The sequence below is a fragment of the Trichogramma pretiosum genome, unplaced genomic scaffold, assembly GCF_000599845.2.
Source record: "Trichogramma pretiosum strain Unisexual culture from Peru unplaced genomic scaffold, Tpre_2.0 scaffold9, whole genome shotgun sequence".
Classification (NCBI taxonomy): Eukaryota; Metazoa; Arthropoda; class Insecta; order Hymenoptera; family Trichogrammatidae; genus Trichogramma; species Trichogramma pretiosum.
The window spans coordinates 1,439,647-1,460,773 of NW_019641697.1; the positions used below are offsets into that span (position 1 = coordinate 1,439,647).

General features: G+C 38.6%; 5 protein-coding genes across 9 annotated transcripts; 2 read left to right on the forward strand and 3 right to left on the reverse strand.

The window, feature by feature from the left end:
* Positions 1-1,620: 1,620 nt before the first annotated feature.
* LOC106651326 (bone morphogenetic protein receptor type-2-like) lies at positions 1,621-7,960 on the reverse strand. Of its 3 annotated transcripts, none has more exons than XM_014369767.2 (13): positions 7,844-7,959; positions 6,279-6,546; positions 6,082-6,181; positions 5,811-6,005; positions 5,381-5,626; positions 5,146-5,301; positions 4,876-5,058; positions 4,618-4,802; positions 4,352-4,544; positions 4,084-4,284; positions 3,849-4,004; positions 2,903-3,207; positions 1,621-2,834 (listed from the first exon to the last, which is right to left on the reverse strand). In XM_014369767.2, the coding sequence occupies exons 2-13, from the start codon at positions 6,456-6,458 to the stop codon at positions 2,202-2,204; spliced, it is 2,733 nt and encodes a 910-aa protein (XP_014225253.1). In that variant the 5' UTR covers positions 6,459-6,546; positions 7,844-7,959; the 3' UTR covers positions 1,621-2,201. The 3 variants fall into 3 exon arrangements, with proteins under 3 accessions (XP_014225253.1, XP_023317925.1, XP_023317926.1); XM_023462157.1 differs by lacking the exon at positions 7,844-7,959 and adding an exon at positions 6,922-7,307; XM_023462158.1 differs by lacking the exons at positions 1,621-2,834; positions 2,903-3,207 and adding an exon at positions 3,298-3,403 and having other exon boundaries at positions 7,844-7,960.
* Positions 7,961-8,666: 706 nt separating this feature from the next.
* Positions 8,667-13,020, reverse strand: LOC106651485 (pyridoxine/pyridoxamine 5'-phosphate oxidase). Of its 3 annotated transcripts, XM_014370006.2 has the most exons (7): positions 12,733-13,020; positions 12,451-12,617; positions 9,830-10,123; positions 9,656-9,755; positions 9,511-9,585; positions 9,239-9,441; positions 8,667-9,150 (listed from the first exon to the last, which is right to left on the reverse strand). In XM_014370006.2, exons 3-7 carry the CDS (start codon positions 10,072-10,074, stop codon positions 9,021-9,023), a joined length of 753 nt encoding a protein of 250 aa, XP_014225492.1. In that variant the 5' UTR covers positions 10,075-10,123; positions 12,451-12,617; positions 12,733-13,020; the 3' UTR covers positions 8,667-9,020. The 3 variants fall into 3 exon arrangements, with proteins under 3 accessions (XP_014225492.1, XP_014225491.1, XP_014225493.1); XM_014370005.2 differs by lacking the exon at positions 12,451-12,617; XM_014370007.2 differs by lacking the exons at positions 12,451-12,617; positions 12,733-13,020 and adding an exon at positions 11,059-11,128.
* Positions 13,021-13,648: 628 nt separating this feature from the next.
* On the reverse strand, positions 13,649-14,771 carry LOC106651327 (dynein light chain 1, axonemal-like). The gene is made up of 3 exons (XM_014369768.2): positions 14,404-14,771; positions 13,908-14,185; positions 13,649-13,819 (listed from the first exon to the last, which is right to left on the reverse strand). The coding sequence occupies exons 1-3, from the start codon at positions 14,633-14,635 to the stop codon at positions 13,649-13,651; spliced, it is 681 nt and encodes a 226-aa protein (XP_014225254.1). The 5' UTR covers positions 14,636-14,771.
* Positions 14,772-16,078: 1,307 nt separating this feature from the next.
* LOC106651340 (60S ribosomal protein L19-like) lies at positions 16,079-17,498 on the forward strand. The gene is made up of 4 exons (XM_014369783.2): positions 16,079-16,158; positions 16,306-16,412; positions 16,869-17,032; positions 17,124-17,498. The coding sequence occupies exons 1-4, from the start codon at positions 16,154-16,156 to the stop codon at positions 17,448-17,450; spliced, it is 603 nt and encodes a 200-aa protein (XP_014225269.1). The 5' UTR covers positions 16,079-16,153; the 3' UTR covers positions 17,451-17,498.
* Positions 17,499-19,046: 1,548 nt separating this feature from the next.
* On the forward strand, positions 19,047-20,436 carry LOC106651339 (60S ribosomal protein L19-like). Its single transcript, XM_014369782.2, has 4 exons — positions 19,047-19,135; positions 19,299-19,405; positions 19,809-19,972; positions 20,064-20,436. Exons 1-4 carry the CDS (start codon positions 19,131-19,133, stop codon positions 20,388-20,390), a joined length of 603 nt encoding a protein of 200 aa, XP_014225268.1. The 5' UTR covers positions 19,047-19,130; the 3' UTR covers positions 20,391-20,436.
* Positions 20,437-21,127: the final 691 nt, after the last annotated feature.

Below are 21,127 nucleotides of genomic sequence, written 5' to 3' on the forward strand. Positions count from 1 at the left end.
CTAGCCCGACGTGGAGTGGAAACGGAGTAAGTCACTATGAGTATGAGCCGTTGAATATGCTTTGACGATATTGCAACTGCACGATGCTGTGGAATTTGAACTTTTTAAGGTTTCCCTCGGTAATCCGCCTGTTGTGACCCCAACGAAATTATGGCAGAATAATTAAATCAGTAATAAACTAAATAATAAACTATACTTGTAAATAATGAACGGGCGTTTTATTTTAAATGACGAAAATCGCCATACATTTGATTGACACTGGTGTCTTAGATTGCATCTGCCTGTTGACTTATCATGGCTATCAACGAAAAGCATAGAAAAGTTCCTTGACTTCATTTTGACGTAAAAATTAAACAGTCACACTTACTAGGAAGGAGGTTTATAATACACGTACGTGCGAGGTATTATAATTGAAAATTCAACGAACGTTCTGTCACTTGACAGAATTTCAATGACGATTCATGGCCAACGTGCATAGAATCATGCATTCTTTTGTTTCTTTGAAACGTTGGGCTCGAAATATTTTTAAATGTTGTAGTATTAAAGAACACACGCAAATTTAATTAATAATTTCAATTCAAGTTTCTTTATTTCGGCACATAGGTTACAGCCTCACGTGCAACTTTGAAAATCGACGCAAATAATATCGACAATTATCATACTGATTTTTCCCTGTCACGTGATTCTGTTTCTATTTAACGTATTAATTTATTATTCTACATAAAAATGCTCTTCACACCATAAACAATTAAATATTTTCACATTATAGCATATTTTATAATATAAATATACTATTTTTCGCATCAGTCAACGCATGAAAATTACACATCATACACTTTGGAAAGGCATCTTTTTATGAGTCAAGTTTTTTCACCAATTTTTGACTTTTACAGCTTTGCTATTATTATAATTATTTTGATAAAGTGATTTTGTAGCTTTATTTCATATAGTTTTTACGCGATCGAATATTTTTCAAATTGTTATATATTGATTAAGAAGTTTCTTCATCAATAATTTTAATTTTAGAGAAATCGGAATAATGTTGGATGGAGGACAACATGGAAAAATCATAAATATGATCGAGAATTATGCTCTTGGAGCGTGACATTTAATCAAGCTGATTAGTATCGCAATTTTACAAAATCTTTATCATTGTCATTTAGAAATGATAAATGAAATGAAAATTTTATAAAATATTTTTTTAACATTAATTAAACTGTAATTTCTCAAATAATTAATAAGACTAGATTAAATTACGCTTTGTTTGACACTTTTCAGACTCAATGATCAAATCTTTGATCTTATTATTGAACGCACTAATGCAATTTCATCAATATTGTGCTAAGTATACACTTTAAAAAATTTACATAAGTTACAATCTCTTTTTTAAAATAACGAACGATTTTTAAAAATGACATTGTAACATCACATACACATAAGTTATAAAGTCAATCAATAATAATTACACACTGCAAAGAATGCATTATAAGATGTAATAATCATTTATAAAGTACATAGGAAACACGTCGAAGTTTCAAAAGATATATTTTTATGTTAAAGTTCTCAATGAAGAGCTTCAAATTTTTACATAAAAATTATTCATAATGAAACACTAGATAAATGATTTGAATGAATTTTCACTGTACATGCAGTCAATTTTATAAAACCCTAAATAAAAGTATCAAAAAAATCACAGATTCGTCGTTTCACAAACAAGTTGCATCGATTTTTAGTTCTTTAAACAACTATACAGTCATGTATATACTATTATTGAATATTAAAATTTAGTTTTTTATCAAGTATAAAACGTGATATAGTTTGTATTCACATATTTATGTATAATATTCAATAAATCACTTTCAGTACTGTTGTACACAAAACTTACATGAAATATCTCTGTATAAAACACATGCATGTATATATAAGTTTTTTTATATATAATACATGAATATACTTATAAAAACCAATTGCTTTTGAAAAGCAAAATTTTCAACTTTACGATTCGTAAAATTACTCGCAGTGACTAATGCTAGCGAAGATAATAACACATTTTACTAACTGATGTAATTTTGAGTATATGAAAAATTTCTTTGGTCTTTTTTACACTTTGTTTCAAAATGAAAAACGTATAACTGGTTCTAGTATTAATAATAAATACCTAAAATTAAAACCTGTTTCAGCTCAAACATACAATAAGATATTTAAAAGCAAGTTATGTTTTTAGAGTTGTCGAATTTTTTCTCATTTTTTTCACTATTGTCTATACCAAATGGCACTGAGTTTGAGTTAACATTAGTGACTGTTAGTGAGTCACTAGTGTTGCCTACCTCGTCCACTACATTACACATAATTCTATCATTAATAAGTGAAAATCTCGTTGTTTGACTGCTTATAGCTTTTTTATCTTTCATTCTTGGCACAGTAACATTGTCATTATTGACTAAGGCTCTCTCGAGACTAGCGTCTCGAACTTCCAATTCTACGACTGTATCACCAATATCGCCAGTAATTCTAGCTTCTTCTATATCGAGATTGGATATTGGCAGACTATGATTCCTGTTGAGTAAATTTGACTTTGAATCTTCTCGTTCGATGTTGTGGCAACGCGTATAGGCCGATTGCGATGTTGAATATGACTGATTGTAGTTTGAACGTTTAGATGACAATAATTTCTTTAATTGCGTCCAGCCAGCAAAGCGACTGCGACGTTTAGGACTAGCTGCCGACGACAAGGACGTGTAACGATGATGATTGCGTGAATCATGGATATTGGTTTCTTTCAGCTTGTTGTAAGTAGTGGTAGTACTGCTACCACTCGAATCCGATATAACATTCTAAGAATGAATTTTTCGTTTGTAAATTCGTTAATTTTATAGTAGCAGAAAAGCAATATCTGTCTTACCTGTACATAAGGGATCGGAGTGATAGGTCTTAAACTTAATTGTTGATGATGCATTTGCTGCTGCGCCAAATAATCGTGAGGGAGAAAGCTCTGAGTCTCGTTGATACTTTGAGGCTGTTGCGGTATCAATAACTTGCGCTCCTGTGTCATGAGCTTCGTTGAACGATAGATTAACATGTTACCATGAAAATCGAGTTCTTCATACGAATTTGAAGTTGGTAAAAGATTTCTTTCTAGACAGGGATTTCTACCTTGGTGAGGTTGTATCAAAGGCTGCATTGAGGCTTGCTCATTGGAATTTTTTGCTAGAATATTGAAAATTGTTTTGATTTCAGTATCATTCATTTATTAAAAAAAATCTAAAAAATAAAAAAAAAATTGTGGAAAATTTATACAAATTTAATTTTTAATAGTGTCAATCATTCAACTTCTTGATAGTTTGTTCTTATTGTTACAGGAGAAACAGATTAGAGAATAAAATGGTACTCGTTGGCAGTTATACTGAAATAGAACCAAAAAGTTTTCATAAATTTGTAGAAAAATATATTTGAGGTTTCCAGAAAGTAAAATGTTTCGCAACCAATGTTTTCAGATGATCAAATGCTACAACTCTCAATGAGGGTCGATATGGGTCTACATTTTAAAACAACCAGTTGAATGAATAAGTTTTACTGTAATTAAGGTACACTATTGATTAACAATGATGTGATTGTTGAACTACTTTAAATATTTAAACCAAATTAATAGTAGCCAAACCAAGGAGTACTTTTAATATTAATGAATGATACTTGTTATATTAATTGTGAAGTATATTAATAAGATGTATGAACTATGTTATCATTATATTATATGATTTTACAAAATCGTAAAATAAATTGGAGTCATCGTTTGTTTTTAAAGATTCTGAGCAAAAAAATATTTCTAAATGTATTTCAAAATGCAATACCTGAGAAAGAGGGTACTCCTTTATATCGAACAACACAACCTGGCTCAATAAGTGCACAATCCTCTCTGTTCTGATCGCCTCGTAAGTTATTGCTTGTGGATGGCATTGGCTCGTCATATTGTCTTGATGGGCCAGCCGGGTTCGACTTCCTTTGTTCTGAAAGAACATGAAGTTTATTAATCAAAAATGAAAAGCAGCAGTCTGTTCATCAAAATAATTAAATTTTTGTATGTACCATGTTTATTTTCCACAACTGTCATTCTCTCTTCGACACATAACGTCGTTAGTCTGGCTTCAGGATCAGAATCCCAGCAGTCTTCAATGGTATCTCTTAGGAGCTTTAGATCAGGATCTTTTGATAGTTTACCTTCAAAGAGCGGTCGACATTTTTCTCGGAAAACTAGGGTCTTCACTTTTTCCCAAGTAAAATCGTATTCTAGGGAAATTATACAATTAAAGACTCTTAGTGCATGATAAAAACATTTATGAAAAAAAATGTTTACCGAGTTCTTTCCCAAAAGGCAGTTTGTAACATGGGATTTCAGTTCCAAACTCATAATTATCAATGCAGCGAGACAGCAGCTCCCATAATATTACGCCTAATGCATAAACGTCGACTTGTTTTAGAGCAGTTTCAACATTATAAGTTAAGTTACCATCGAGCATCTCTGGAGCCATATATTGTATTGACCAGTGCTGTACAAAAACGTTAAATAAGATTCTCTCTACAGATATATCAAATATAACATTTTTAAAAAGAATAACTTACGCCTTCGGCGTCGATGGGACATAAGTCAGTAACCATTTTGGGCTGCGTTTCACCTGTCTGATAGACTTTGGATCCAGCCACCCGAAGTGCATGTCCAAGATTGCAAATGCAGCAGCTGCCATCACCTTTAATTAAAATGTTCCGAGGATTCAAATCTCTGTGTACAATTGCAGGTTTTATTTTATCTGAAAAATAATTTTGAAATAAAAGCTTGAGTGTTGGTCACAAAAAAATTGAAATAAAAATAATAATTAATACCTCCAACACGTTTCTCCATGTGTAAATAAGATAAGCCTTTTACAATTGAACGGGCCATTTTTATAAATATTGACATATCAAAAGTATTAGCCATTAAAAACTCAGCTAATGAACCACCTGGGGCATATGACAACATCAATAAATATTCTAGTTTGCCATCTAAATTATATCGTTTGTTCCAACCTATTAAATTATACAGCATCACAGGTCTTCAATTATTAAAAGTATATGAAATTCATATGCATTTTAATGAGTTAGATTCAAAATTACCTAGATATTTTAGTAACGAAGGATGCTCCATCAAAGGTAAACAGTATGTTTCATGCTCACTTTTAAAGAAGTCTTCATGACACACAGGAAAAATTTTTACAGCAAGTTCTTCAACCCCTACCTTTGCTAAATAAACTGAACCATATTTACCTCTTCCTTTGATTGCAAAAAATCAATTTTATGAAATTAATAAAATTATTTGTTTCTAAGAAAAGCGTTAAATTATGAAACTTACCAACTACTTCTACAAATTTCATATTATCAAATGCATAAATATTATTTTTTGGATCAAGTTCTACTTCACTATTTTCTTGGCCATTTTCTTCACTAGTTTCTTCATCGATCTTTACGGCTCTCCTTTTTTTACAATAGCGTGCCACTGCATAACCCACTACAAAAATTAATAAGATAGCTATTGAAAGTGTCCATGATAATATAATATCAAGGTTTTTTGGTGTATTGTTGTTCATTGGTTCTGGATCTGTAAATAAAAAATTGTATTTTAAATATCAGTACATACAGCAACAATAACCATTAAAAGAGCTTTAATTATAAATAAAATTTTTTTTGTCAAAAATAAATGTAAATTTAACTAAAAATAATGAATTCATGAAAATAAGAAAAAAAACTCTTTTAAAACAGAACAAAAAAATAAAATAACATACCAAGACTCATAAAAACCACATCAACCTTACTTAAAGTGCTAGGTATAATCATTTTGTTTTCCATTGGATCAGTGACATTAATATTGCAGTTTGTTTCATTGCAACAGCATTGTTTTAGATTCCATTTCCAGACACCCATACACTCATCAGATTTGCAATTTAGGTAGTCAGCTTTACCCTCAGTCAACCAGCACCCTAGAGCCCACATTAAAATTTATTATATATTTATTGAATTGATAAGACCATGCTAAAAATTGAAGCAGGTAATTACCTTGGATAAAAAATTTCATAGCTGGACCCTTATCAGTTTTTTCCTCTAGCCACGCAGCATAGCAATATTTTTCACATGACACGATTGACAAAATACCAGTCTAAATATCAATAATAATTAAACAAAGATTAAATATTAAATCAATAAAAAATTATTTAATAACATGTAATTTAATTTACTTATTCTTTAATACTTACACGATCAGAATAAGAAGCAGTTAGAAGTTTTGCCATATTTGTATTATTCATGATAGATGCCGCCCTTAACATAAGATGACTATCTCTTTGAGCACACATAATCGTAGCATTTGCAGCCGATAAATAGAGCAGATAGAAAAAAGCAGTAGCCAGTACTGCCAAACATTTGATTGACTTCATGATTGTTAATTTGGGTCCAGAAAGTTTTGAAAGAAACCCTAATTTTCAATCATAATTATTTTCTGCCCAATGGCAAATGCTCAGGTCCCTGAAATTGAAAAATATAATTTTGATATGGGAAAACGTGCTTTCCGAGTTTAAAAAAAAACATCGCGGTTTTAAGCAGAAAACGTTCGATGCATACAACAGGCTAACCTCGCGAATAAAAGAATCGGTAATCTATTTAGATACCTTATCAGTCAGACATTCCATTGACACATGCAATCGAGAGCTTTATCTATAGACGGCACGCAATCTCTGCCCTAAAAGTCAGGTATCGACAAAATGCATATAGCGAGGCGAAAAGCTCGGCGTTACAGCCAAAACAGTCGTGATCAGCTTTATAATCATTGTCGTCGTTATCAGCAAGAGCATCGAGAAGCGTTTTAATAGAAGAAAGGAAAATTGATCTAGAAGATAATACCTTAGCTTCGACATGAAGACTTGGAAAGTGGATGCTTAGCTGTGGAGCAGAAACTCGGACTTCATGCTTGCGATCATCCGCGCGCTGCAGGCTGCAGACAGAGTAAAAAGCAGAGCGACCCGGAGCTGGAGACTCGTCCAGCGGCGGCGGCGGCGGCGTCTCGCGAATTCTGCTGCTGCTGCTGCATGATATCGCGGCCGCACACATGCACAGAATCCGCAGTGGTGTTATACGTACTTAAATATCGACGAATTCGCAGTCGCCGCCGCCGTGTATTACTCTCCAGAGCAGCAGCGCTGGCTGCCAAAAGTGCCGAGCCGACGTTATACACGGGATTCGCACGGCTATAGCCTAGCCCTGCTGACTGACAGAAGCTAATGTCCCGACAGAATCGCAACATCAGTCGCGCATTCGCTCATCGCATGCATGTGTCGTGCTCTCGGCGCTTGTGTGCGTACGTATAGTATATAGCTGTGCAGTGCATGACCCGCCTGCTCGCAGACAGGTTCCCCCTTACGCCTCTCCGCGTCCCACTTCTCCTTTGTTCCCTCTTATTCTTCGCATCACTTCTTAGGTTCTCTCTCTCTCTACGTCTGTACGTCTCGCCGTATAAAGTGTACGTTATATACAGATATAGCGGGAGCGGCAATCTCGCGTTGAATTTTTTTCCGACGCGAAAAACGTCTGCCGACAAATTTGGCGGCGCGACGACGAGACGCTCTCGCAGACGAGGAAGAGTAAATGGCCCGCGCATATTGTTTTTCACTCGGGTGGTTGAGGTTTTAAAGACGAATCATCGAAAGATAGCACCCGAGATTCAGGGACGAGGGTCAGAATCAGTTTTTTCATTCAAATAATTATGAAAATGTGTAACTTGGTCGAGAACGGATAGAAAGATATATGATAAGTTATCGGTTTTTACCTTTAGGCTGATGGATCGTTTATTGGTCCTGCTGGGAGCGGGAAAAATGCTGAGCCGGCTAATCGAACGACTCGACCCTCGTTGCTACTTAATTGCTAAGTAATGCCGATGGTGTCGATTAATTTCTTTGCTCAGAGTCTATCGATTCTAATTAACCGACGTCAACATTGTCAGTTGGGCAGCTGTAAACACCCCTTCCTTTATACTCTTGGGTATTGGTCGTGCGGATATTAAAACCCAACAAACATCCCAAAATTATGTCAACGATCGACGTTGGAACTCGGTCAACATATAGGGCAATTCTTAGAATACAGCTTATGTGTATACATTATATTATGTATATAGAAGGTGACGCAAGGATTTGATCGTAATAAAATACAACGACTCGGCGTTGGGCCATTTGATATCTCTCGTTAGCGATAGTGCATAATAGCTACGGGAAGATTGCGCCACGCACATATTGAGTAATTATTACGAACGAGCCAAAGAACGACGTCAGTAGCAGCAGCAGCAGCAGCAGCAGCAGCAGCAACAACAACAACAACGAATGAAAAAAAGAGTAGCATCAAGAGCTTGACGTTAACTTTTAACTGAAAAAGCTCGAAAAAGTTTGCCTCGATGCTGCAATCTATTAACCGGAAGTTTGTACAACGCAGCGCCGGACTCGGCGCGTTGAACTTTTCGAACCAAACACCGCGTGCCATCCGAGGATTCTCGTGCATACATAAATCAGCCGAGTCAATGCCGCTATAACCGAGCGTATTCGCGATATCAGCCCGTCAAAATACAGCGCGATTCCGCGCGAGAAGAAAAAAACTCAACATTTTCCAATATTACACTGGATAAATATTATTATGCGTATACATGTAATTACATAATATGCGTAGCAAAAAGTTTAGCGGTGTTACAAACGCGCGTGCTTACGATTAGTACAGATAAACAATAAAATTATTCATAATAATAATGATAATAATAATATATGAGAGGTGTCACACGCGATCGCATGCAAGAATAATGTCGATATAGCTTGGTAAAATTTCGATACAAAATAGCGTTAATACTATTGTAGTGGCATGGAGGAGAAGAAAGGAAGAAGAGTCGGAAAAAGGGGCGCTTATTCTGTCTCGAGTTAATAAAACGGATAGATATAGCTGCGATGAGATGGAACGTGGTGTTCTTAGGCTGCGATTCTCTTCCAGGACCACTGATTACTGTCCTCGGACTTTTCGAAGAGGATGCGGTCGCCGATGAGGGTGTCGCGCGCGTAGTAAAACTCGATGGCTTTGGGCAGCATCTTGTAGCCGATGCTGCAAAAAGAGAGAATAAAAGGTGAGTGATTTAATCATGCAACGAAAAGGAAGTAGTCGTCGTCGTCGTCTGGCGTTCGACACGTACAAGTGATCGGGCATGGGCAGGTTGACTTTGTTCTGCCTGACGTCCTCCAGCAGCTGATCGTGCTTGGCCTTGAGCTCGTTCCAGTCGACCTCCTTGTCCTGGTGGCAGATGTAGGCCCGTATCTTGCAGAAGAGCTTGTCCTTGTCGTAGAGGTCGGCGTACGCGTCCTTATCCATGACGACCACCTCACCCTCGATTCTCACCTGAATTCATTATTTCATAAGCTCATGCGTCGTGTATACCGAGCTGCTAAGGCAGAGCTTGCGACTTACCTGTCGGGCTACTTTTTGTCCCTTGTCGTTGATGTAGGCCCAGAGGAAGCACATGGCAGCTTCCGGTACTTCGGTCTGCGATACATTATTTATATTATTAATATTTTCTTTTTGTAATATCAATGAGTATTTAGCGGATATTTACCAGTTCTTTGGTCTTTCGGCTGCGATTATCCGTGTAGATGCAGAAGCCGTCCTCCTCGATTCTTCTGAGGACGACGTGACGCGAGCTCACCTTCATGTCTCTGGAAAAAGCCAAAACTTATTTATGGAAAAGCTCATCCGAATTCGAGTGTGGAATAATTATGTATAAGCTCACTTGGAGACGGTGGACAGGCAGAGGGCGTGAGGCAAACCGGTCGAGTAGACGCAGGCCTCCTTGTGCCACTCCTTGAAGAGATCGTAGGGATTGTCGGACTTGACGTCGATGTAGCAGAGGTCCGAGATCTCGTCGAGGTTGTTGGAGTTTTTGTTGATGCTGTTGGCGATGAGGGGCTGGTTGTTGCCGGCCACCTCCGAGTAGCCCCTCACCGTCGACGATCTGTTGTCCGTCAAGCTGCTCATGCTGATAGGCGATTATATGGAACTTGTAACGATGCAAGAACGATTATACCTGTCGGCACGCATCGAAATTGGCCAGATCAATCATCCGCGCAGTACGATGTGCATACAGATTAGATAAGCCTACGGGACGAGGTGGTGGAAAAAAACCGGACTCGCGCGAACTTTTGTCTCCGCGCACCTTGACCGATATCGAATCGCAACCAGACTGAAATGTTCACCTATATACAGATTTATTAGTGCGTCCCCAAGTACAACGTGCACACAGAGAGAAAGAGAGAGACTATTCACAGTGGTGCAGCTGAGGGATACGAGGCGTGTACGTGCGGTGTAACAAGTGCAAGTCGTCGTCCACGATCTGTATCTCGTTACGTATCGGCCAGAAACACGATCGCTCTAAGGCTCCCTATATTGCCTTCGCTTTTCAGTATTAACGCGCGCACGACACATATATGTATAAAATGCGTGTAGAGGCGCGAGCTTGAGCGATTTTACGTAAAAGTAGCCGAGCTGCAGCCCCGACGTCGCGCAGCAGCAGCAACCTTTTCGTAATTGAATCGCTGATAAGGATGCGTGTGTGCATGTATACGAGATTCCGAGTGTGCAGCCTATATGCGCCTTACGTAAGCATCTCTCGCGGATCGGTGCAGAGCTCGTCCAGCGGCAGCCGGTTTCCAGCCTTAATTTTATGCCTCCTCTCAATTATGGATTCTAATGAGATACGTATACATACGCGCGCGTAACGCGAACGATCCTCGACGTCGCACGCGTATACATAAATGTGCGATTGATTTATTTGCCCGATCCACAGCTCCGGCCACTGCTATGTATGTCTTCGCGTATAATATGTGTACAGCGAGTTTCTCGAGCAAATGACTTTTCTCGACACGACTCGACGCACTCGTTTATTTATCGCGCCCGCCAAACAACTCACTGTACATGTACATTATATACGTATATTATATCGACTGTATTATATGCGAATACCTCGAAGAAGAAGTCGGACCGGTGTTGTCGCTGCGACGGCCGAACGACGTGTGTACGCGCCGAGGCCACGCCGCGACTTCGAGCAAGGGTCGTTAGCAACTTTTACGTCTTCGCTTGTATACGCGCTTCGTTGCGGTTTTGTTTTTCTTCCCTCCGCAGCCCTCCTCCTCCGCCTACTCCTCTTCCGCGTGGGCTGCATTGGAAACTCGCGATGGGGCAAAGGTCGAGTTTTTCGAGCTCCCAGACAGCTCGGGCTCAAAGACAATCATCGTCGTTAATAACGGCGCACTTGAAGAGCTTGCACGAGTACAGCTCCCGACTCTTATCGCTCTGCCCCGCGTTCGAGCTTGACAAGAATGTCAATGTTAGCCATATAGGTACGCGTCGTCGGACGCGGAGGCAAATGTCCCCAAGTGCGTGTGCAACTTTGTCGCAACTCCGAGTAAAGTCGCTTCCTTCGATCGAGGTGTTGCGTTACGTCGCGCAATATTCCATGGGAAATGTCATCTGTGACAATGTCGCGCGCTCGGTACACCGCACGCCATTGGCTTTGTTTCGATCTACGCGTATGTATAGCGAGAATCGCGGACTTATGGCCTTTAGTCATCGTAATTCGTTGCGCAACGGCCACACCACTTGGCAGCTTTTGAATTTTCATCGGGCGCGAAAATGTCGCGCCGCGCGCACTCCAAGTCCGAGTGGTCGAGTACCGCGAGCAACATCCAGAGTCCCACTTGCATGCGTAATGGCGTACGGCGCGCGAGAAGCGAGAAAATCCTCGCAGGAATGCTGCTCTTCGTGCGCGGCTCTCGGCTTGCCCGCCCGAACGAGTTATATAAACGAAATCTCGCGTGCACGGCCGATTAATGATTTTTTTATCTTTTCATTTTTTATTTCTTTCTCTCTCTCTCCCTCTCTCTCTCTCTCTCTCTCCTTCTCTTTCGCAATGCAGAGGAATTTCAAGGGAACGACAACAACAAAAACAAAAAAAGAAGGGTGAGACTAATGCGTCGCGTTTATCTGTAGACGTAGGCCGAGCTTTTTTCCCCCTCGAGTGTCTGTACGGGTATTTACGGGACTTCCTTCCTCGCGCTATTACCACCGCTGCGGCTGCTGCTGTCGCTGCTTTAGTTCCGATCGGCTTTTAATGTATCGGGTGTCGGATCGATTTCTCCCGACTAACAATATTTCTCTTTGTACTCGCAATGCAAGCAAAAACAATTGCACTTATCGCACAAAGAAAGATGAAAATAAAAAAAAGAAATGCTTAGTTACGGAGCCAGAGCCGATTTACGTAACCCGATCGGTACATAAACGATTTACGTAATTGCAGGAGTCGCGGCTTAAAGGACAAATGCGCCATTATTAATTCTTTAAATATTAAATTCATACCTGAGTATCGACCGAAAAAAAACGACAGCTCCGAATCGGAATAATATTGGCCTTGAATGTATATTGCTGGGGAGGATGCAACGATCGGTGCACTCTTGCGACTCGCCTACTCGAACGATTTGAATAGATGCGCCGCGGAGCCGATTGTTTATACTCGTTTGCAGCGGCTATCGCGCAGATATCGTCCAACGATTCGAAAGATAGATGGAATCGACGTGCAAACCGATATTTTTGGTCAAGGCGTTTATCAAAAATCTATAAAGGCGAGAGCGATATACTCACCCGCGCGAAGAAGCGTCGAGAGAAAATTCGACGAGGAGATTGCGGCAGAATTCGATCGTCGATCTGTTGACGAGCCGGTGAGCGAGCGCGTCGATGTGCACTTGCGAGAGACACTCGCTAGCTCCTGAGTATATCCAGCTATATATCGGTCGAGGAAAGTCGAAGTCGAGCCGAGGTCGAGTGCAGCTGATAATGGCTACGAGTTAATGGTTGTCTCACGCACAACTGGCATTACGGGAGAATTTCCCGATGTATTTATGCCGCAGCGCCTCGTACTCTCCTCTCGTTTGGCGCGCACCTTACCTCCATAAGTATGTTCTGCGTATGATATGCAGCAGCAGCAGCAGCAGCGGCAGCGGCGACGGCGGCCGCGGCACATAAGAGTGCATAAGGCACGCGTTATAGCTGTTTGCATAGCTGCAGACTTGCGTGTGTGTATCGTAAAAATCGAGCTACAAGGCATGTGTCGCAAGTATATATATGTGTGCAGGTATAAAGGAGAGAAAAATCTTGAATATACGGAATCGACACTTCGCGCCTTTATTTTACCAATGTTAATTGGCTACGATGGGGCAGCTCGTACAATTATAGACCAGTAGGAGCTTTTCCGTTTTCTCAACCCAGATGCATCTTGGATCAAGGGAGCGACAACTCGAACGGGTATAGGGCCCGTGCGATTGGTACTGGAGCGCAGAATCGACCCGATCGACGATCGATCCTTGGGTGGATCGGGCCCGACGCGCATCGGGCATCGTCGCGACGTTACGCAATTCGATTTACTATATAGGTGCTGCCCGAGAGAGCTGAAAACTTTGCATGGCAAATGAGTCGAGTCGCAGGCAGAACCACATAACTCGCGCACGACTCTTACGATTGCCATGCCAACTCGAGCTATGCACGCGTTACGTAGCCGATATCAGACTTGAGGCTGTTGTTGCTGTTGCTGCTGCTGCTGGAGATTTTCGTCCGACGTCGTGTGCTGCTGCTGCTGCTGATCATCCTCCATACTGCCTCGGAGCAGCGGCTCGCCGTCCAGTTTTTCCAGATTCGGCAAACGTCGAGCCACCTCGAGGCGCCATTGTTCCGTCTGCAACGAGAGAGCACGAATATAAAAGAGAATAAAATCAAATAACGCGTCGGACGTTTATAGCTGCTGTGGTGGGCGATCGACCGACCTCGAGACCCTCGGTAACGGGATTGCCGACGAACAGCAGATCCTGAAGATTCGGCAGCTCCTGCAGCCGGTTCAGCTCGTTCCACTCCTTCACCAGGTTGTTGGACATGTAGAGGACGCGGAGATTCTTCAGAGCCCCGACGCCCTTCATCTTCTCGATGGCGTTGTACGAGATCCAGAGCTGCTCCAAGGTCTCGCCCAGGGCCTCGAGGCCCGAGAAGCCCTTGATCTGATTGCGCCCGATCGACAGTATCTTGAGGCGCTTCAGACTGCCGATACCTGCACGCCGGGACAGAATCGAAGATCGAGAATTCGTATATATTTATCGCGTTTTGCCGTGCAAATTTTATTTTATACTCGCCAGTGCATAATACACACGTACACGCGCATACTAAGTGCATATACGCGTGTAACGTTAGATTCATTCGATATTAGCTGCGGTTTCGGATCTTTGCGCAATCTATAAGCGAATATAGGCATTTGCTCGAGCTGTATACCAGATATCTTCTCGATCATGTTGGTCGAAAGGGAGAGCTTTTCGCAACTGCTCAGCGCCGCCAGGGAGTTGTCCATGCGCTCGATCGGCGGCCACTGGAAGTTCAGCGAGACCTCCTGGGCGCTCGACGCCTCCTTGCCCGGATTCTCCTCCTCCCAGCGCTTGATGGCGTCCTTGCAGCTCGTCGGCTTGTTCGACGAGGCGGCCTGCGAGGCCGACGCCTTGTTGGCCATCCGCGGACTTGTGCTCTCTAAAAAGCCACTTCGTGTCTGAACGCCTGGAATCGGCCTCGAGCAAGTAGTGCCACACGTCCACGTTGCTATGGAGGGATGCAAACTTTGGCCTGTGCCAAATCGATATTCAGCGACATACGCGTGGAATTTTAAATTATACACCAACGCCGAGCCAACTTGCTGTATGGAAATTATCCACACTGCTCGCGCGAAGCCGTCTCTTGACTTTCTCTTTTTATCTATCATACGATGATTATTCTCTGCGTAGATGCACTCCGACTTATTGTACTTGTAAAAACAGCCCTTATACGACATTATGCGCTTTTTCATCCCAGAATTTCACAACAAATGCAGTATGAAATTTCATTTACTTTTTTTGGCTAAGGTTTTTTTTCTTACCTGTTTCGCGTTAAAGAATTTCAAAAACTCGTATTCGTCTTATCAAAATAAGGAGACTGATTATTCGAGATTTCGGTTCGAGAAACCTGAAAAAATCAGTACCCATCAAATTTGCATTTGGATGAGGGCATTTAAAGATTCAAAAGTACATGGTAAAATGAAGCTGATGAAACATATTTTTAAGGCAATATATGCTTCTAAATTTGCGTCAAATATTAATTTTTCGCCATTTAAAAAGAGCACCCATCGTCATTTTTTCTCAAATTAAAGTTTAACGATTGATGGGCCACGCGAAATTTGCGTACAATTCATTCAAAATCAACAATAGCCGCAGGTAGAGTCAATGTTTATGATGTATATAACTTTTTAAAAAAGCACGCACTTTCAAAATGGAAATTCCACTCGATTTACTACTCAAAGCCTACGGTTTTTTTTTAATTTGGTAACAATATATGATGGAGCCTTTTAGGGTAATGGGTTTTACAAACTAATTGTTAAAATAAAATAAAAACTAGTTGAATTTTTCATCAGTGTTGTACAAGGCTGAAATAACGACGCACGCCACTCTACATCATTTTTTCAAAATCAAAGTTTCTAAGAATTGCAAGGATTTGGATTCAAAAGGTTAATGGAGCTTTCGGTAATCAGAATTTGAAAATCGAACAATTTGACTAATCATTGAATACAGTCGTTTCACCAATCGGTTTTTGTATTAAAAATTTTCGTATTAATAAATACGCAGTAAGGGCCTATCCCCATTTTCGCTCAACTTTAAACTGATTTGTTTACGTTACGTGAAAAATTAATACCAATATTTAATTAATTTTTTTTTAATTCTTTTTGTACAACCAAATTGTTTACACTGATTATTGAGTATAAATAGAGACAGTCCGTAACATGTATTTTTCCTTATAAAGTCTGTTTCAAAATATTGAAAACATTAATGCTGCGAGAATTTTGCTTATTGCGCGCCAAGAGGAGTAAACGGATCTGGTGACTGGATTGTGACGTCTGTGACTGCGCATTGCAGAAACACGTTAAAATTTCTCCCGTACAGCCGACGGCGCCACGAGAGAACCGTAGAAGAACTCTTTTGAGTGATTTCCGACTGAAATCGCCATGAGGTGAGTTTTGGATTTACAATTTGACTAATGTTATTACAAAAACATGAATTTTTAACTTGTTCAGTTATATGAAATTATGCTTGATGTTGATACACATGAAAATAGTTGCATTTGAGCCGTTATTAATTTTGAACTTTCATATTGCAGTTCGTTAAAATTGCAAAAGAGGTTAGCCGCCTCAGTATTGCGATGCGGCAAGAAGAAAATATGGCTCGATCCCAACGAGATCGCCGAGATCTCAAACTCCAACTCGAGTAAGTTTTGTTTTAAACAATTTCAATAGTGATATACATAAATGCATCGAAGCAACATTTGAAAAATGCACGTGCTTAAGTTTCACACATGCTCTGCACTCTATGTGCTATAGGTGGTATTTGCCGTATTGCTACCATTGTTTTTGATACTATGTTTATTATTGTTGGAATGAATTTTTTCATTTAAAGCTTGACATATTTGTGTGTTACTTGGTGATTATAATTATGACATTTAAATAGTTGTTTTGAGCATCTACATTTGTGTAAACTTGCTTTGTTGACACAGGATCAGTCAATGATATGAGTAGTAGCTTATAATAAGAAATTTTACTTTGAGTGCTTCAATGCAGTTCATACTTTTGACATTCATAAACTTTTTATCACTATAAAAGCCAATTATACATAAATACCACACCAAATGATTGTCAAATCTTTAAACATTGCATATTTTTATAGGGGTCTCCATCCGTAAGATGATCAAGGATGGTTTGATCATCAAAAAGCCAGTGGCCATCCACTCTAGAGCCCGTGTTCGCAAGAATACAGAAGCTCGTCGTAAAGGCAGACATTGCGGTTTTGGTAAGAGAAAAGGTACAGCTAATGCCCGTACTCCCCAAAAGGTAATTTACCAAGCATCTCTTTCAAAATTTCATTATCATCAACCACAAGTGTTTTGATCATGTTTATATCAACTGTTTTATCATATTTTAGGACATGTGGATTGAAAGGATGAGAGTCCTGCGTCGTCTCTTGAAAAAATATAGAGAGACCAAGAAGATTGACAGGCATCTGTACCATGCCTTGTACATGAAGGCAAAGGGAAACGTCTTCAAGAACAAGCGTGTCTTGATGGAATTCATCCACAAGAAGAAGGCAGAGAAAGCAAGAGCAGAGATGCTTTCTGATCAAGCAGAGGCCAGAAGAACTAAGGTTCGTGAGGCACGTAAACGAAGGGCAGACAGAATTGCCACTAAGAAGCAAGAAATCTTGCAATCGTACCAGCGTGAGGATGAAGCTGCCGCAGCACAGAAGAAGTAATCTGTTGCAACATAGATTTTTATTAAATAAAATTTTAAAAAACTTTAATTATTTGTTTTTGTTTTTTATTACATGTATCCTTGGAGAAACAAAAAATATGTAATTCAATGGTTAACATAAAAAAAATTACTTGTTCAGATTAAGAGTTTTTACCATAATTTTTTAGCAAGAAAGCAAAATTGATAGTTTTTTTTTTTTTTTTTATTATAACTTGTATGTAATTTATGATCGTTTTTCTTTTTGTAATATCCATCATAGGAATCGCAATTAAAACGCATTTATCTCCTGATACTTGTAAGAGTTGAATTCATTCGATTCTTTTATTCTAGCTTACTTTCAAATTTTTCAAGCAAGGGTATAAATAATAGAAAAATTAAAAATTAACTAATATATTTTAACTCTATATTTAACTAACATTAAAACAAAAGTGAGTTCTTACCAAAGGTGACAATTAATTTTACGGACTCCTGGCACGTATTTGGCGTATAACTTTGAGTTGCACACATCCATTAATCATTCAGTTTTATTCAAGATCTCACTTAAACACATGAACAAACAGAAATGGCAAAATAAAGCAAAAAATTCAATAAGGAACGCTGACAGACGTATCCTATCTGGTATGCTGCGCAGGTCGAAAAAATAAAACAGTCTCCATTTTACACCCAAAATTACCTAAGGAACACCTTTATCTCTCTCCCCAAAATTGGCGGAGAACATTTATTTTCCAATGCTTGAGTAAGAACTTTAAAAATTATAAATATGTATCACCGAATAATTATGATGTTTTGCTTGCATCGTCGATAACTGTAATTATTTGTCTGATATTTAATCTTACGATATCAACCACATATTTTGCTAACTAATTTTTTTCCAGCGATTTAGTAATTTTCATTTTACTTTGAATCATTTGCACTAAGAGTGAAATCATTCGATTTTTTTTGGATTTATAAAAAATAATAATATCCATTGTTTGTTTAAACATATAAAGTACATGTACCGTTTTTCAAGCGAACACGAACAAAAAAGTGACTCTGGTTTTACATATCCAATATCCGTGGGCTTTTTAAGCTACTAAATTTGAATTCGAATCCGATTGAAAAAATGAAAGTAAAGATGAAAAATTCCTTAAAATAGTAATTAAAAAAAACGACTTTAAGCTGTACGTACAAAGCCCTTCTCGGGAATCGTATTGTCAATATATAGAATATAGAATATATTAAAAGTCTCGATTCTCACGATTGTTTTTCGTAATTTTCTCATGTATTTTTTATATCTACATGATGTAAACATGATTCTCCATTAGTCAAAACCTTCGAGTAAACGATTATCCGTATTTTACTTTTTCTAAATTATTTTCACGGTCTATTTGTAAAAGAATGAGAGAATAATTTGTTATTGTTATCACAATTCATCGAATCAGTGACCTTTGATTCCAAAGAGAAATATCGAAAATTGTAAAGGCCCTAAAATTTTAAAGTTAATACAGGGTTTTCGTCAGGCTGATTTCGTCTATTTTTCAATACCTTGATTATTATAGATTTAAAAAGGCCGCCCAAAATTTTGTCGCTGCGCAAAGTAGTACAGAAAAACACAGAGCGCGTCGCCAGCACTACGCTACATGAACACGAGGCCTTTCGCCCGAACACGGCCTTTTTGGATGTATAGCTCTTCGAAATCACAATGAGGTAAAGTTTAAAAAATAAATTTTAGCTATTGTTATAGCAAAAACATGATTTCATGAGCTCTTGTGTTGTTCAACAAGAAGAACTGATTCTCTTCGTTGATCGTTAAAACATATGAAAGTCATTGCATCGAAGCAGTTATTAATAATCAATTTTCCTGTTGCAGCTCGTTGAGATTACAGAAGAGGTTAGCTGCCTCAGTGTTGAGATGCGGCAAGAAGAAGATATGGCTGGACCCCAACGAGATCGCCGAGATCTCAAATTCAAACTCGAGTAAGTTTTGTTTTATGTATATTTTAAACAATTTCAGTAGTGATGTACATAAATTTATCGAAGCAAAATTTGAAAAATGCACGTGCTTAAGTTTCACACATGCTCTGCACTCTATGTGATGTTAATGGATTTTGCCATATTGCTCCATTGCTATTAGTACTATTTTTATTGTTATAAGATGAGATTTTTTCATTCAACTTTGGACGTATTATTGTGCTGTGCGGTGAATATAATTATGACAGTTGAACAGTGGTTTTGAGCATCTACATTCATGTAAACTTGAATGCTTCAATGCAGTTCATACTTTTGACATTTATAAATTTTTGATCACTATAAAAGCCAATTATACATAAATACCACACCAAATGATTGTCAAATCTTTAAACATTGCAAATTTTTATAGGGGTCTCCATCCGTAAGATGATCAAGGATGGTTTGATCATCAAAAAGCCAGTGGCCATCCACTCCAGAGCACGTGTTCGCAAGAATACAGAAGCTCGTCGTAAAGGCAGACATTGCGGTTTTGGTAAGAGGAAAGGTACAGCTAATGCCCGTACTCCCCAGAAGGTAATTTACCAAGCATCTCTTTCAAAATTTCATTATCATCAAGCACAAGTGTTTTGATCATGTTTATATCAACTGTTTTATCATATTTTAGGACATGTGGATTGAAAGAATGAGAGTCCTGCGTCGTCTCCTAAAGAAATACAGGGAGACCAAGAAGATTGACAGGCATCTGTACCATGCCTTGTACATGAAGGCAAAGGGAAACGTCTTCAAGAACAAGCGTGTCTTGATGGAATTCATCCACAAGAAGAAGGCAGAAAAAGCTAGAGCAGAGATGCTTTCTGATCAAGCAGAGGCCAGAAGAACTAAGGTCCGTGAGGCCCGTAAACGAAGGGCAGACAGAATTGCCACGAAAAAGCAAGAAATCTTGCAATCGTACCAGCGTGAAGATGAAGCTGCCGCAGCACAGAAAAAGTGATTTTTTATTATGCATAGGTAATGAATAAAACATCAAAAAAACTCGATTTAACGTTTTCAGTTTTTCAATATTTTTACCCTTCAAAAAAAATACCAATCATACTTTAACGGTTACTTTTAATTATATAATTGATCTTATGAATTTTAGAGTTATTCAGAAAGTTTTAACATGTTAAGGTAAAATATTAAATATGTTAATTAAACATGATTTATTTTGGATGAATGGGGAAGTGTCGAATTTTCAATTAAAATATTGGACTAGTGGTATTTATTTGACAATGTTAAATCAATGATTTGTGTACTTTTTTAAACAATTTTTATTTCAACAACACGTAACAATTCTGTACGTCGTTAAGTATAAATTTGTTTATCAGATTATTCTTAATAAAAAACGATGAACGGTTTGTGTGCTATCTTCATGTGGCTAGGACATGAAGATAATATTCCTGAACCAGCTTGAGTTATGACACTATAGCTCATTTCATCATTACATCAATTAAAAGTAGTCAATATTGAACACTAGTCTAATAAAATACTATCAAATACAATAATGTATGCATAAAAATTGTTTATACAATATGATAAATCTCTGTGATAAAATTACAAATTTCAAACAACATTTTTAAGGATTAATCAGGCAGTCTTTTCGGACTAACGATCATGAAAGAACGAAACCATTGTGATGCTAATATAAATGTAACTTTTTTTTTACCAACTCAAACATAAAGAAGAAGGTTT

Excerpts from the sequence above, each read along its gene's own strand:
- LOC106651485 (XM_014370005.2), bottom strand. The coding sequence starts at position 10,074 with ATGAGCAGCTTGACGGACAACAGATCGTCGACGGTGAGGGGCTACTCG. Across the intron at positions 9,586-9,655 it reads GCCGAAAGACCAAAGAACTG|ACCGAAGTACCGGAAGCTGC; the intron begins GTAAATATCCGC and ends AATGTATCGCAG. Across the intron at positions 9,151-9,238 it reads CTGCCCATGCCCGATCACTT|CATCGGCTACAAGATGCTGC; the intron begins GTACGTGTCGAA and ends CTCTTTTTGCAG.
- LOC106651339 (XM_014369782.2), top strand. Across the intron at positions 19,406-19,808 it reads GATCTCAAATTCAAACTCGA|GGGTCTCCATCCGTAAGATG; the intron begins GTAAGTTTTGTT and ends AAATTTTTATAG. Across the intron at positions 19,973-20,063 it reads ATGCCCGTACTCCCCAGAAG|GACATGTGGATTGAAAGAAT; the intron begins GTAATTTACCAA and ends ATCATATTTTAG.
- LOC106651327 (XM_014369768.2), bottom strand. The coding sequence starts at position 14,635 with ATGGCCAACAAGGCGTCGGCCTCGCAGGCCGCCTCGTCGAACAAGCCG. Across the intron at positions 14,186-14,403 it reads CATGATCGAGAAGATATCTG|GTATCGGCAGTCTGAAGCGC; the intron begins GTATACAGCTCG and ends CCCGGCGTGCAG. Across the intron at positions 13,820-13,907 it reads CCGTTACCGAGGGTCTCGAG|ACGGAACAATGGCGCCTCGA; the intron begins GTCGGTCGATCG and ends CTCTCGTTGCAG.
- LOC106651340 (XM_014369783.2), top strand. Across the intron at positions 16,413-16,868 it reads GATCTCAAACTCCAACTCGA|GGGTCTCCATCCGTAAGATG; the intron begins GTAAGTTTTGTT and ends ATATTTTTATAG. Across the intron at positions 17,033-17,123 it reads ATGCCCGTACTCCCCAAAAG|GACATGTGGATTGAAAGGAT; the intron begins GTAATTTACCAA and ends ATCATATTTTAG.
- LOC106651326 (XM_014369767.2), bottom strand. The coding sequence starts at position 6,458 with ATGAAGTCAATCAAATGTTTGGCAGTACTGGCTACTGCTTTTTTCTAT. Across the intron at positions 5,302-5,380 it reads GAAATTTGTAGAAGTAGTTG|GAAGAGGTAAATATGGTTCA; the intron begins GTAAGTTTCATA and ends TTGCAATCAAAG. Across the intron at positions 3,208-3,848 it reads AGGAGTACCCTCTTTCTCAG|CAAAAAATTCCAATGAGCAA; the intron begins GTATTGCATTTT and ends TCAATATTCTAG.